Source organism: Macaca fascicularis, chromosome 14 (assembly GCF_037993035.2).
Source record: "Macaca fascicularis isolate 582-1 chromosome 14, T2T-MFA8v1.1".
Lineage (NCBI taxonomy): Eukaryota > Metazoa > Chordata > Mammalia > Primates > Cercopithecidae > Macaca > Macaca fascicularis.
In genome coordinates, this window is record NC_088388.1 from 120,369,047 (window position 1) to 120,383,351 (window position 14,305).

Here is a 14,305-nt window from a genome sequence, read left to right on the forward strand (position 1 = left end):
GCTCTGTCGCCCAGGCTGGAATGCAGTGGCGTGATTTTGGGTCACTGCAGCCTCCGCTTCCTGGGTTCAAGTGATTCTCTTGCCTCAGCCTCAAAAGTAGCTGGGATTACAGGCGTGTGCCACCAGGCCAGGCTAATTTTTATATTTTTAGTAGAGACAGTACCATGTTGGCCAGGCTGATCTCAAACTCCTAACCTCAAGTGATCTGTCTGCCTCGGACTCCCAAAGTGCTGGGATTACAGGTATGAGCCACCACACTCAATCCTGTTTTTTCCTTCTAAATGAGATGGAAGGTTTAGACCGGGAGATGGACATGATCTGATTTAACCTTTTCTTTTTTTTCCATTAAAAAATTGTGAATTGCATTATGTAATGAAAAGAATGTAAAACATAAATGGTGTTATAAATAATTATAAGTGAGCCCTCATGTGGCTTATCTTTTACAGAAGTTATCCTCAATGCTGTGTGGGAATTTGACTACTGTAGGGGACAAAGGCGGGAACAGGAAGACTAGTTGTGAAAGGATTGCAGAGATACAGGCCGGTAGGGATGGATGTTGGCTGGACCCAGGGTGGTGGCACTAGAGATGCTCGAAATGGTCAGACCCTAAATATATTTTTAAAGTAGAGCCAGTGGGATTTGTTGATGGATGGGAACGAGGGGTGTGAAAGAAGGAGGAGCCGGGGACTGTTGCTGCTTCACCTGAGCTGCCTGTAAAGAGACGGCCACACAGGGAGTCAGGGAGATCTGGGGCAGGGGCAGTATTAGGGGGAGACCACGAACTTGGTTTGGGACTTACCTGGTTGGAGAGGCCTATTGGATATCCACGTGCCCAGCTTTCTACCTGATCTCTGATGGTGCTTTTCCACTTCCTGTTTCTTCTCTTTTGGAGGCGCTGTCATCTTTTATTCCTTTCCTGCCCTGACACAGACTCATGGATTAATTATTATTTAATGTGTTATAAACCATTCCTGCCATGATTCGTTTTGATGCTCAGCTTGTCCTGGTTTGGTCAGTGGCAGATCCTACCTCCTTCAGGCTGGTTCTTGTCGTTTTTTATTGAAAAAATTATTTATTGACTGGGTGTGGTGGCTCATGCCTGTAATCCCAGCACTTTGGGAGGCCAAGGTGGGTGGATCAGGAGGTCAGGAGATCGAGACCATCTTGGCTAACATGGTGAAATCCCATCTCTACTAAATATGCAAAAATTAGCCGGGTGTGGTGGCGTGTGCCTGTAGTCCCAGCTACTCGGGAGGCTGAAGCAGGAGAAATGCTTGAACCTGGGAGGCAGAGGATTCTGTGAGCCGAGATCGCGCTACTGCACTCCAGCCTGGGCGACAGAGCGAGACTCTGTCTCCAAAAAATACATATTATTTATTGAGGTGAAATGTATATAACATCAGCTTAATCATTTTAAAGTAGGCAATTCGGTGGCATTCGATACATTTACAATCTTGCGCCACTGCCACCTCTGTTTAATTTCATGGCCTTCTCATTTCTCCAAAAGAAAACCCCATGCCCATTAAGTCGCTTCTCTCCACTATCCCCTTCTCCCAGCCCCTGGCAGCCCCTGGCAGCTGTCAGTCTGATTTCTGTCTCTGTGGATTTTTCCCTATTTTACAGGGTGTTTCGTATAAATGGAATCATACAATAATATGTGACCTTCTGTGTCTGGCTTCTTTCACTTAGCATAATGTTTTCAGGGTTCATCCATGGGTACCATAGATCAGTGCCTCATTCATTTTAATGGTGAATAATAGTCTCCTTTTTTAAATAATTAAAATAGTGAATCACTGTCCCTCAGACCTCTCACTGACGCTTTAATCTTTCTTTTTTCACCATTAAAAGCCCCTGGTTATGAAATGGAAAAGTCACAGCTTGCTAAATATTTTCTTGTCTTCCGCATGTGTCAGATATTCAGGGTGAATGTTTCATGCTGGGACAGAGTATGAGCCAGAAGCCAGAGCGATGGCCCTTTGCAGAGTTATGAAGGCCTCCCCTCCTTGCCTGAGCGCACAGTCCAGTGAAGAAACTGGAAATAGATTCACGTCAAGAGTCATAGACCAATGTCCTACTCAGTTTTCTCATTCTTCTCAGATTTTATCTGAGGACTAGAGAGGTTCCGTTGTACTCAGCTGAGTGACATTTTGTCATCTGCATCTCGATCTCAGCCGGATGAAATGGGATAAAGGTGAATTAGCACATCACGTGGGCAGGCTGGTTTAGAGTAAACTGGTGTGTGAAATGAGCAAGTCTTTGAACTGAATAGGAAAGGATGGTGTGTGGGAACTGCTTCTGATTTACTTAGAGAAATGGAGAAAGAGCTCTTTCTGGGGAATGACCCTGGCCCTGGTGGGATGTGCCAGGTGGGAGTCTCATAGAAAGCACTAGCTAGATGTTGGATGCTTTGGAGGAACTAATGTGCTGAGGAGATGTCAGGCCCGCGGGTCACCTTAGGGAGGGGCACGGGCCCAGTTGGTGGGGGTGTTGTCAGGGCGTGGATTCTGCACTGAGCGGGGCTGTAGGAGACCTGGTGAGCTTCCTGGTAAGCCTTGGCCCTGGGTACTCCGGGAAGAAGGGGAGAAGTGCCTGGGGGAGGGCCAGTGAGGATAAAATGGGAGAAAGTGGACTCTCAGAGAAAGTGCTTAGGGTGGGGCAAATTGTTGTAGGGCAGGTCAAGTGGGGGAAAGAAAAGGATGAGCTGGGACTCCTGGTGGAGGAGCATGTGAGATACAGGAAGACAGGCTTCTGCCTAGAAGTAAAAGATAAAACTCCCGGAATCCGACTCGGGAAAGAAACAGAGCTCATCTAAATGAGAGAAACTCAGACCTCCCAGATATGTAGAAGAAGCCCATAACTGGTGGGGTGACAGTTTATGATGATAACCCCCAGAGAGGTAGAGCAGAGGTCAACAGAGAAGGAGGGAGAGACCTTCAGCTGGTTCCTAAGAAGCCCCTGAAAAAGAACTGAACTAGGCCTAAGGAAACCGCATGTCAGAGAATTTGGTCTCAGCTCCAGCATTTCATTCAGCGTTGTGCTCAGTCCCTCAGCCTGAAGCAGCTTTGGTGGGGCTCCTAGTGTTCCTTTTCCTGCCTCAGAGGTTGTCTTTTGGGTCTTTCTGTCTGATGTGGCAGGGCAGTCCTCCAGCCGAAGAGATTGTGTGGAGACGGATGACGGAGGGCAGCGTTTCTCTGCTTTATTGTGTAGCCAGTGGCTCAGAACCCCTGAAATAAAGGGCAAGCTTCCAGTCTTTTTTCTTTTTCTTTTGTTTTGAGATGGAGTCTTGCTCTGTCACCCAGGCTGGAGTGCAGTGGCACGATCTTGGCTCACTGCAACCTGTGCCTCCTGGGTTCAAGCTGTTCTCCTGCCTCAGCCTCCCAAGTAGCTGGGACTACAGGCATGTGCCACCACACCCAGCTAATTTTTGTATTTTCAATAGAGGCAGGGTTTCACTATGTTGGCCAGGATGGTCTCGATCCCTCGACCTTGTGATCCCCCCATCCTCGGCCTCCCAAAGTGCTGGGATTACAGACGTGAGCCACCTCACTCAGTTAAGCTTCCAGTCTTCACAGCCATGTAAGAACCCTGGTTACAATTTCTCAGAAATCCGCTCTATTTGTAATGCTTGTATCATTTTAGCACAAAACCACTTTCCTGTGGCATTAGGGTATCAGCATAGTAGATAAAGCCTGGGAAGGCCGTATTCTCTTCAGAATATGACCCCAAGCTTTCTAGAGCCATCCTTGCTGTATGTACAGTTTCTTCAGGAAGGAGTCGACAGGTTCTGCTGAGCTTCCTGACAGAAGACCTTGTGGGCTTCTATCTGATCAGAGTGTTGGATAATTAGATTGTAAGTACCTGGAGAGAGGCTGTGTAACCCTGAGCTGTGTTCCTACAGATTGGGTTGAATTTTAAGCCTCAGCACTGTTATTAGTGTCTTGTAGGTCTGACTTAATGATTTCTGTTGTTGAAGGCTCGCTGGAGGATTTGGAGTCAATTTCGATAGTGATGTAATAGATGTGACTCTTACGTCAACTTTTGTATGTTATATTCATCATTCTAACCCCCCTGTTAGGAATTGTTGATCAGATAAGCCTTTTGGCCCTAAAAGTTGAAAAGAAACAATTTTTTAAAATAGCAAATTACCAGGCTGGGCATGGGGGCTCACGCCTGTAATCCCAGCACTTTGGGAGGCCGAGGCAGGTGGATCACTTGAGCTAAAGAGTTTGAGACCAGCCTCGGCAACATGGCGAAACCCCATCTCTAGCAAAAAGTTAAAAAATTAGCTGGGCGTAGTGGCACACACCTGTAGTCCCAGGTACTTGGGAGGCTAAGGTAGGAGGATCATTGAGGATCATCTGAGTCTGGGAGGTCGAGGCTGCAGTGAACCGTGATCGTACCACTGCACTCCTGCCTGGGCAGCAGTAAGACCCTGTCTCCAAAAAAAAAGGAATGAAGTACTAACAATGTGCTATAACGTGGATGAACCTTGAAAGCATTATGCTAAGTGAAAGTAACCAGATACAAAAGACTGCATATTGTAGATTCCATTTATATAAAATATCCAGATAGGCCAATTCATAAACCCATGGAGCAGATGAGTGGTTTCCAGGGCTTGGGAAGGGAAGAGGAAATGGAGAGTGACTGCCAGTGGGTATGAGGTTTCCTTTTGGAATGATGAAATGTTCTGGAACTAGATAGTAATGATAGTTGCCCACCTTTGTGAATGTGCTTAATGCCACAAAATTGTATACTTTTAAATGGTCAAGGTTTATGTTATTTATAATAACAAGCAAATACCAATTCAGGTTCATAGCTGTTTATTTTCATATTGTAGGTATTTTGCAAATGAGCCATTTGCTGACTTCCACCGAGTGGAAGGATTGCAAGGAGTCTACATTGCTACTCTGATTAATGGTTCTATGAATGAGGAGAACATGAGATCGGTCATCACCTTTGACAAAGGGGGAACCTGGGAATTTCTTCAGGCTCCAGCCTTCACGGGATATGGAGAGAAAATCAATTGTGAGGTATTGATGTTTTAATCTTGTTTTGCTTTTTGATATAAGGGAAAGAGCCCTACTCTGTGGTAGTTTCCTATGTCTAGTATTAATTGAAAAAATATAGTATCACATAGGATTCTATTAATATCACATGGAGCAGACTTTTATCTGTGTTGCTACATTTGGAGTTCCCAAACTCTGCTCCAAGGTCTCACTACCACTTCTGGGCAGAAGCAACTCAGGAAAAAAAAAAAAAAAAAAAAAAAGTAGTATTCACTTTTAGTACTACTTGTTTAGTTAGACCATTACTTGGTCTTTTGAATTTTTGAGTTTTGTTTGTCCATGGTGGGCTATGTGGACACTCCCCTGTATGATATATCTGTGGCCCTTGGGAACATTTCTTTGAATTTACTTCTTGGTTTTTCTTCTCTATTTAGCAATGGGTCTTGGCTTACCACATCAAATCTAATTTTGGAAAGAGGCAGCCTATAAACAGATATAGACAAATATCTGGGTGCTTCCTCCTCCCTTAGTAGTGTCTTCTACAGCATCTTGGTGAGATCCTGGGGTGGTTGGAACTTGGGTGTTTTTGAGTGTGCTATGGGGGTCAGGCTTTAGTTAAATTGAATTAATGGTATCACTCAAATTCAGCTTTTTGTTTCCCTGACTGAGCAGTTTATTTATGAACTACAGGACAGTTCATCAGCTTTCAGTTTCTTCTTCTGAGTTTAGGTGGTGGAAGGAATGCATAGGAAATGGATAAGTCTGATTACCTGAGGATAACAGGAACTTTTCAATGAATAGACTTCCTTGCAGGCAGAAAAGCATGAGTCACAAAGAGGAGTGAGCAAATAAATATTTCTTTGACACCCAGCCTAATTTGTTCCAGTTTTCATTGGTCAAACTGAGACTCTAGCCAGACAGATACTTGTTAGAGATCCTTTTGTGACAAAAATAAGTAGCAAATAATCCAGCAAACCTTGCTACCAGTTTTACCTGACTATAACCACATAAGCACATAGTTCTCCTGTGCAGAACCCTGGCCACATCTAAGTAACACTGAACAAGCTCTTCTGACCAGGAGAACTGAGTGTGACCATATGGCAAAAGGCGTTGTCCTGATTGCTTGCAGAGCTACTAAAATCTGGACATGAGTGATGGAAGCCAGACTGAATCACTTGAAGCCTTGCCCTGTATATGTACACCTTTGTGCAAATGTAAAATACATGGCAAAAAATTTAATGCCTGTCCTTTGGTTTTTATATCGCATTGATACTGTACATCAGGGGAGCTTATCCATGAGACTTATGACCTCTGATTCTTGGTCTTTCTTATGACAGAATTGCTGGAATCTTATTTAAAATACATCTCTGACTTAGAAAGTGTATATGACAAAATCATTTCATTTCTCTTTAGTTCTGAGTCACTTGAGAGGATCTCTGAGTGATAGGATGAGATGATGACTTCCCCATCTACTCGAGATGACACTGATTTCTAATTGTTATTCCCTGAGAGTCTCAGAAGGCCTTTCTAAGTTGTGATTGTTCTCTTCTTCTATGGGACATTTATGTGGGTCCAGATGATCCTCTCTGTCTGGGGGTGTGGGGACAGCTGGGCTGTGAGTCTGGTTTCCTCTGGGCCAGGCCTCCTTGCCCCGTGTCAGCTGCAGTGCCTTCACACAGGCCACAGGGTTTACAGGGAGCGCTAGGCATGGTATTACGTGCTGACACTGCCTGAAACGTTGCTTGTATAGCTTTCCCAGGGCTGTTCCCTTCATCTGGCTCAGCGCCTCAGTCAGCTCCTCAGCCTCCAGCTCCGGAGAATGCCCATCCTGTCCAAGGAGTCGGCTCCGGGCCTCATCATCGCCACTGGTAAGTGTGCCTTGCCTGTTCTCACAAGGGGTTCGGCTGTCTGGTGATACGCAGCCAGATGCAGAGTGATCACCCACCTCTCCAGCAGTAACCACTCTTTGTGGTTTGAAGGCATTCTTAGTTGCTAGATACTACTCAGAATTTCTGGCTGGGCAAGGTGATTATCTGACATACTCTTGAAATTAAAAATAATTATTTCTCTTGCATTTTAGGTTCGGTGGGAAAGAACTTGGCTAGCAAGACAAACGTGTACATCTCTAGCAGCGCTGGAGCCAGGTGGCGAGAGGTCAGCCCCCTCCCCCAATCCCCTCCCCTCCACCCTGGTTCCCGTTTGTGTGAGAATGCAGACTGTGCCTTGGCATATCAGGGACACATATGGTCCATGGCAGAGACCAATAATGCCAGAAATGACTATAAAGTAAAGACAGGTACCTGAAGTCACTGATTTGTATCCACAGTTACTTTAAATTAAAAACAGACCTTTGCAAATGTGTGAATTTTACTAAACGTTCTAAGATTATGAGTTCTATGAGGGCAAAGACAGTGTCTGTTTTACTGACTTCTTTATCCTGAGGACCTAAGAGTGCCTGGCATGGAGTAGGGGCTCAGGGCATATATGCTGCATGTATCAGCAAATTACAACGTAGTGGTATCAGCCCTGAAACCGGCTATTATTATTATTTTGTATATTATTGACATTGAAATGAAGCCAGTCCTTGCTGGGCTGTGTTGTGTGGACACTTTCATCTCATTCTGTGCTATGGAAGTAGACTCTGTTTTTGCCTTAAGGTTGTATAACTAGTATCGATCCTGATTATACCAATTCCTATGGCGGGGCTAGTTCTCTAGTTCCAAAATGCTAATTCATCTTCATCTTTGGGCATTAGAGAATTTCCAAACTTGTTAAAAAAAAAAAAAAAAAGGTTGTTTCCAGCCTCCCATCATTGATTAAGGCCAAGGACGTGTGTTTGGTCTCGTTCTGTGGGGGTTGCTTTCAGGGGTGACCCTCTAATTATGCCGGGAGCCACTAGGGTGAAACCCAGTAGATCCCTTAACAGGATGAGCACGTTGTCTTTGAGCAGCCATGCAGGCTGGGCAGCCTACGCAGCATGTCAGGAGTGATGTGGAGTCCTCAGAAGAGCTAGCAGACATAGTTCCCATCCACGTGGTGCTTTACTGGGAATGCACCGTGCTCACCTTGATATTTGAATAGGTAATATGTAAAGCAGTAATAAAAATACCAACATTCATTTGGCACCTCGCAGTTCACAGAGGCCTGTCGCAAGCCTTCTCTCACTGTGGCAGGGCTTACCATCCCTCCCGAGGAGAGAGATGAGGCTCAGACACTGTGTACTGTATGTGGCAAACACAAATATGTGTTGAGATGAGGCAGGTTGTTAGGTCCATTGTGGTCAGAGTGCAGACAGTTTGAAGGAGAATTTTCGGGTTGTCCTTGTCCAGCTCCCAAGGGAAGATTAAGCAGCTGCCTTCCCCTTTCGTGGAGCTGGACGCTCCCTTTGAAATGGGGTATCCTCTTCTCTGCGAATAGGCCTGTGGTTTGTTTGTGCCTTCTGCTGTTGGTGTAATCTGGGATTTGCACATCTGCAAGTGATTTCCTTCTGGGTAGAAAGCAGTGTCTTGTTCCTCCTCCAGTGAAGTGGTATCGTCTGGCGATTACTGGGGCAGCTGTCAGTGCCTCCCTCCACACACGCCTTGTGCCTGCCAAGAAGCAGCCAGTGCATAAGAGACCTTATTTTGGGACATAGCAGAAAACTAACTGGGGGATGAAAAGATTGTGAGTTTATCTGTGTGAGTGGGCATCTGAGTCCCCATGGGCAGCCTTCACTTTAGAGGGACAATCTGGGCTGTGTGCGGGAGCAGGTGGTGGCAGAGGAAGAGGCTGTAGTGGACAGAATGCTGCCTGGAGCACTGCTGATCGTAATTCTGGTTTTCTTTTCCTCCTAATTAGTTGTGCAAATTCTCTGATCCTCGGAATTCCTTTTTTTGTGCTTTTTCCTTTTTAAAATAATTTTTATTTCTTTTATTTTTAGCTTTTTTCTTTATCAACTTCATTGAAGCAGATGAAGGTACAGTACACGGCACATAGTTAAAGTGTACGGTGTGATCAGAATTAATTATGGTCACCACAATTAAGAAAACAAACATTTCCATCTGCAAATTCTCTGATCCTCAGAATCCCTTTTTTGTGCTTTTTTCTTTTTAAAATAATTTTTATTTCTTTTATTTTTAGCTTTTTTCTTTAACAACTTTACTGAAGCAGATAAGGGGATGGTACACTGCACGTATTTAAAGTGTACAGTTTGATCAGAATTATGGTCACCACAGTTAAGATAACAAACATTTCCATCACCCTCCCCGAGGTATCTTTGTGCCCCTCAGCAATCCGTCCCACTCTCTACTCTTGTCCTTGTCTGCTTCTGTTGTTCATTGGCATTTGCTAGCATGGGTTATTCATTGACATTTTCTAGAATTTTGATAAGTGGACCCACACAGTATATACTCTTTTTGCCTGGCTTCTGTCACACATCACAATGATTTTGAGTTTCATCCAAGTTGTTTCGTGTATCAGTTGTTCTTTCCTTTGCTAGTCGTATCCCATTGTAGGGATATATCATAATTTCTTTATTCATTCATCTGTTGATGAACATTCCAGCTTTGCTGATTACAAATATAGCTGTTATGAACATTCATGTGCATATTTTCTTCATTTCTCTAGGGTGAATACTTAGGAATGGAATAGCTGGGCAGCATGGTGGGTGTATATTTAACTTTTTAAAGAACTGCCAAATTGTTGTCCCTTTTACATTTCTACCAAACAGTATGTGAGAATTTTAATTGCTTCACATCTTTGCCAACACTTGGTATGATGAGTCTTTTTAATTTTAGACATTTTAATAAGCATGTGATAATATGTAGTTGTAATTGGCATTTGCATGATCATTAACGATTCTTTTCATGCGCTCATTGGCCATTTTAAAATATGCCCAAACCTTTTGGCAGAAGTATCTGCCCAAACCTTTTGCTTTTTTGAAAAAATTGGGTTGGTCCAGCACAGTGGCTCTGCCTATAATCCCAGCACTTTGGAAGGCTGAGGTAAGAGGATTGCTGGAGCCATGGGCAACATAGGGAGAGCTCGTCTTTACAAAAAATAAAAATATCCAGGTATGGTTGTGCATGCCTGTAGTCCCAGCTACTCAGGAGGCTGAGATCAGAGGGTCACATGAGCCCTGGTGGTTGAAGATGTAGTGAGCTGTAATTGTGCTGCATTCCAGCCTGGGTGGCAATGGAATGAGAGCCTGTCTCAATAAACATACAAATAAATTTTAAAAACTAATTTTAATAATTGAGTTGTCTATCTTCTTTGAGTTGTAGGAGTGTTTTAAAAAATAGGTTTTGGATTCAAGTCTTTTGTATGATGGTAGATACTCATTTTTTCCATATGGAGATCTAATTGATTTAGCACCATTTGTTGAAAACACTTCTCTCTCCCCCATTGAATTGCCTTGGTACCTGTTTGAAAATCAATTGGCCATATGTAGGCCAATTTTAGGCCAACTGGGTCTATTTCAGGACTTTATTCTGTTCCATTAATCTGTCTCTCTTTTTACTAATACTAAATTATCTTAATTTCCAAAGCCTTATAGTAAATGTTGAGATCAGGTAGGGTAAGTTTTTCAACTTTGATCATTTTACAAATCATTTTCGTTATTGTAGGTCCTTTGTATTTCCTGATACATTTTAGGGTCACTTGTCAATTTCTATGAAATCTGCTGGGATTTTTATTGTAATTGCCTTGAATTTATAGGATCAATTTGGAGGAGAATCAATGTGTTAATACTATTGAGTCTTCTGATCCATGAATGCAGTATCTTTTTCCATTTCTTCTTTAATTTCTCTTAGTATTTTGTAGTTTCCAATGTAGAGGTCCTGTACATCTTTTATTAGCTTTATTCCTAGATATTTTTATTTTTATTTTTTGGTATTACTGTAAATGGAATTTTATTTTCTAATTTTTGCTCTAGTATATAAGAATACAATTGATTTTTTATATATTAATCTTGTATTCTGTGACCTTGCTAAGGTAATTCATTAGTTCTAGTAGGTTTTTAGATTCTATTTAAGCAATCATACCATTTGCAAAGAGTGGCAGTTTTATTTCTTCCTTTCTGATCTTAATGTCTTTTATTTCTTCTCTCATTCTTCCCTTCTTTCTTGTCCTTCTTTCTTCTTCTCTTTCCCTCCTTTCCTCCATTTTCTCCCTTCTGATTTCTTTTTTTTTTTTTTTTTTGAGACGGAGTCTCGCTCTGTTGCCCAGGCTGGAGTGCAGTGGCGCAATCTCGGCTCACTGCAAGCTCCGCCTCCCGGGTTTACGCCATTCTCCTGCCTCAGCCTCCCGAGTAGCTGGGACTACAGGCGCCCGCCCCTGCGCCCGGCTAATTTTTTCTATTTTTAGTAGAGACGGGGTTTCACCATGGTCTCGATCTCCTGATCTTGTGATCCGCCCACCTCGGCCTCCCAAAGTGCTGGGATTACAGGCGTGAGCCACCACGCCCGGCCCCTTCTGATTTCTTTAATTCTTCTTATCACAATGGCTAGGACCTCTATATAGTGTTGAATATGCCGAGACCAGCTCCGTCGGGGAGACCCTAACCCAGCAGTGCTAGAGGAATCAAAGACACATACGCAGAAATATAGAGGTGTGAAGTGGGAAATCAGGGGTCTCACAGCGTTCAAAGCTGAAAGCCTGAAACAGAGATTTACCCACGTATTTATTAACAGCAAGCCAGTCATTAGCATTGTTTCTATAGATACTAGATTAACTAAAAGTATCCCTTATGGGAAATGAAGGGATGGGCTGAAATAAAGGGATGGGTTTGGCTAGTTATCTGCAGCAGGATCCTGTCCTTAAGGCACAGATTGCTCATGCTATTGTTTGTGGTTTAAGAACGCCTTTAAGTGGTTTTCCGCCCTGGGTGGGCCAGGTGTTCCTTGCCCTCATTCCTGTAAACCCACAACCTTCCAGCGTGGGCGTTAGGGCCATTATGAATATGTGACAGTGATGCAGAAATTTTGTTTATGGCCAGTTTTGGGGCCAGGATATGGCCAGATTTTTGGGGGCCTGTTACCAACGGAATAGAAGCAGTGAAAGTGGGCATTCTTGTCTTGTTCTCTCTCTATAGGGGAAACAATTCAGCCTTTTTACCATTAACTATGATGTTAACAGTAGATTATCAACATTTGGGAAGTTCCCTATTGTTACTAGTTGTTGAGTATTTTTTTATCATAATCAGATACTGGATTTCGTCAAATGCTATTTTTACATTTGTTAAAATGATTTTTTTTCTATTACTATGATGTATTAAATATTACATTAATCAATTCTTGAATATTAAAACAACCTGGAATTGCTAGGACAAACTCTACTTGGTCGTAATGCGTTATCCTTTTTATGTGCAGATAGGTTTGATTTGCTAATATTTTGTTAAAGATTTTTGCATTATTTGTGAGAGATACCTGTCTGTAATTTGTTTTTTTGTAAAATCTTAAAGTTTTGATATGAGGGTTTGGCTAGTATCACAAAACAAGCAGAGTGGTAAACCCCTCTTCCTCTTTTTTAGGACAAAGTTTGGTGTTATTTTTTCTTGAGTAGTTCCCTACAGATATTGAGTTTTCTTTCTGGGAATATTTTTTGATAAGAGATTTAATTTCTCTGGTTGATATAAGACTATTCAGATTTTCTTCTTTTTGTTTCGATTTTGATGAGTTGTATGTTTCAAGAAATTTGTCCCTTCACATAAGTTGTGATTTTCCTTGGCCTTAGTTATTGATGATATATTCTCTTTATCTTTTTATGTCTGTAGGATCTTTGGTGATGATTTCATTCCTGATATTGGTGATTTGTGTATTTTCTCTATTTTTCCTTAGTTTAGGTGTTTCAATACTGTTGATCTTTCCAAAGAATCTGCATTATCTCTGTTGATTTTCTATTGTCTGCTTTCTGTTTTGTTGATTTTTTTCTTATTATTTTTTCCCTTGTTTTTTTGTTGTTTTTGTAGCTTATTAAGATATAACCTTGGGTTATTGATTTTATATCTTCTTTTCTAATGTAAGCATCTAAAGCTGTAAGTTTTCCTTTAAATACTAATTTAGCTATATGCCACATATTCAGATATATTGTATTTTTAGTGTTTTTAAGTTCAGAGTATATTTAATATCCCCTTTTAAAACTGAGATATAGGCTGGGCACAGTGGCTGATGCCTGTAATCCCAGCACTTAGGGGGACAAGGCAGGAGGATGACTTGAGGCCAGGAGTTCAAGACCTGCCCAGGCATCATAGTGAAACCTTATCTCTACAAAAAATAAAAAAATTAGCTGGGCATGCCTGTGATCCCAGCTACTCCGGAGGCTGAGGTGGGAGGCTCACTTGAGCCCAGGAGTTCAAGGCTGCAGTGAGCTGTGATTGTATCAGTTCACTCCAGCCTGGGTGACAGAGCAAGACCGGGTCTCAAAAAAATAAAAAACAGATAACACTGAGATATAATTCACATACTATAAAGTTCACCATTTTAAAGTGTACAGTTCAAATGTTTTTAGTATTATTCAGTCATCACCATTATCTAATTCCAGAACATTTTCATCAACCCATAATATATCCTGATTTTTATCTTCGAATGATAAGTTATTTAGCAAAGTGTTATTTAATTTGTTGGGTATTTGGGGGTTTCATAGATATCTTGTTATTGGTTTCTAATTTAATTTCCTATAGTCAGAGAAGACACTTTGTATGATTTCAGTCCCTTTAGATTTATTGAGATTTGTTTTGAGATCCAGCGTGTGGTCTATATTGTTGAATATATCATGTGCACTGGGAAGGAATATGTATTAAGCAGTTGTTTGAGGTAGTGTTCTATAGATATTATTTAGATGAAGGTGGTTGATAATGTTGTTCAGATCTTTTGTGTTCATATTGATTTTTGGGGGGTCTAGTTCTCTAAATTCCTAAGAGAGGAATGGTAAGATCTCCTATTATGATTCTGAAATTGTCTGTTTCTCCTTTAAATTCTGTCAAGTTTTCCTTTGTTTTGGTATGCATTTTGAGTCCCTGTTGTTAAGTGTATTCACATTTATAATAATATTTTCTCATGAATTGTCCCTTTTTTCATTATGAACTATCTCTCTTTATTGTAATGCCCTTTGTCATAAAGTCTATTTTATCTGATATTAAAATAGTTACTGTAGCCTTCTTCTGTTTACTATTTGGATAGTACATCTTTTTTTGAGTTGGTGTCTTACTCTGTCACCCAGGCTGGAGTACAGTGGTATGATCTTGGCTCACTGCAACCTCGGCCTCCCGGGTTCAAGCAATTCTCCTGCCTTAGCCTCCCGAGTAGCTGGGATTTCAGGCGCTC

At 42.0% G+C, this 14,305-nt stretch overlaps 1 protein-coding gene across 4 annotated transcripts in view; it reads left to right on the plus strand.

Moving 5' to 3' along the window:
- SORL1 (sortilin related receptor 1) overlaps positions 1 to 14,305 on the plus strand; it is a 179,878-nt gene that overhangs the window by 62,688 nt on the left and 102,885 nt on the right. For all 4 annotated transcript variants that reach the window (XR_012423810.1, XM_045370875.3, XM_045370879.3 and 1 more), the window contains exons 9-11: positions 4,838 to 5,030; positions 6,757 to 6,874; positions 7,087 to 7,160. Coding sequence is in view for 3 of the 4 variants with exons in the window: in XM_045370875.3 (XP_045226810.2) it covers positions 4,838 to 5,030; positions 6,757 to 6,874; positions 7,087 to 7,160 (385 nt within the window). In the remaining variant the exon portion in view is untranslated. The remainder of the gene's footprint in view (positions 1 to 4,837; positions 5,031 to 6,756; positions 6,875 to 7,086; positions 7,161 to 14,305) is intronic.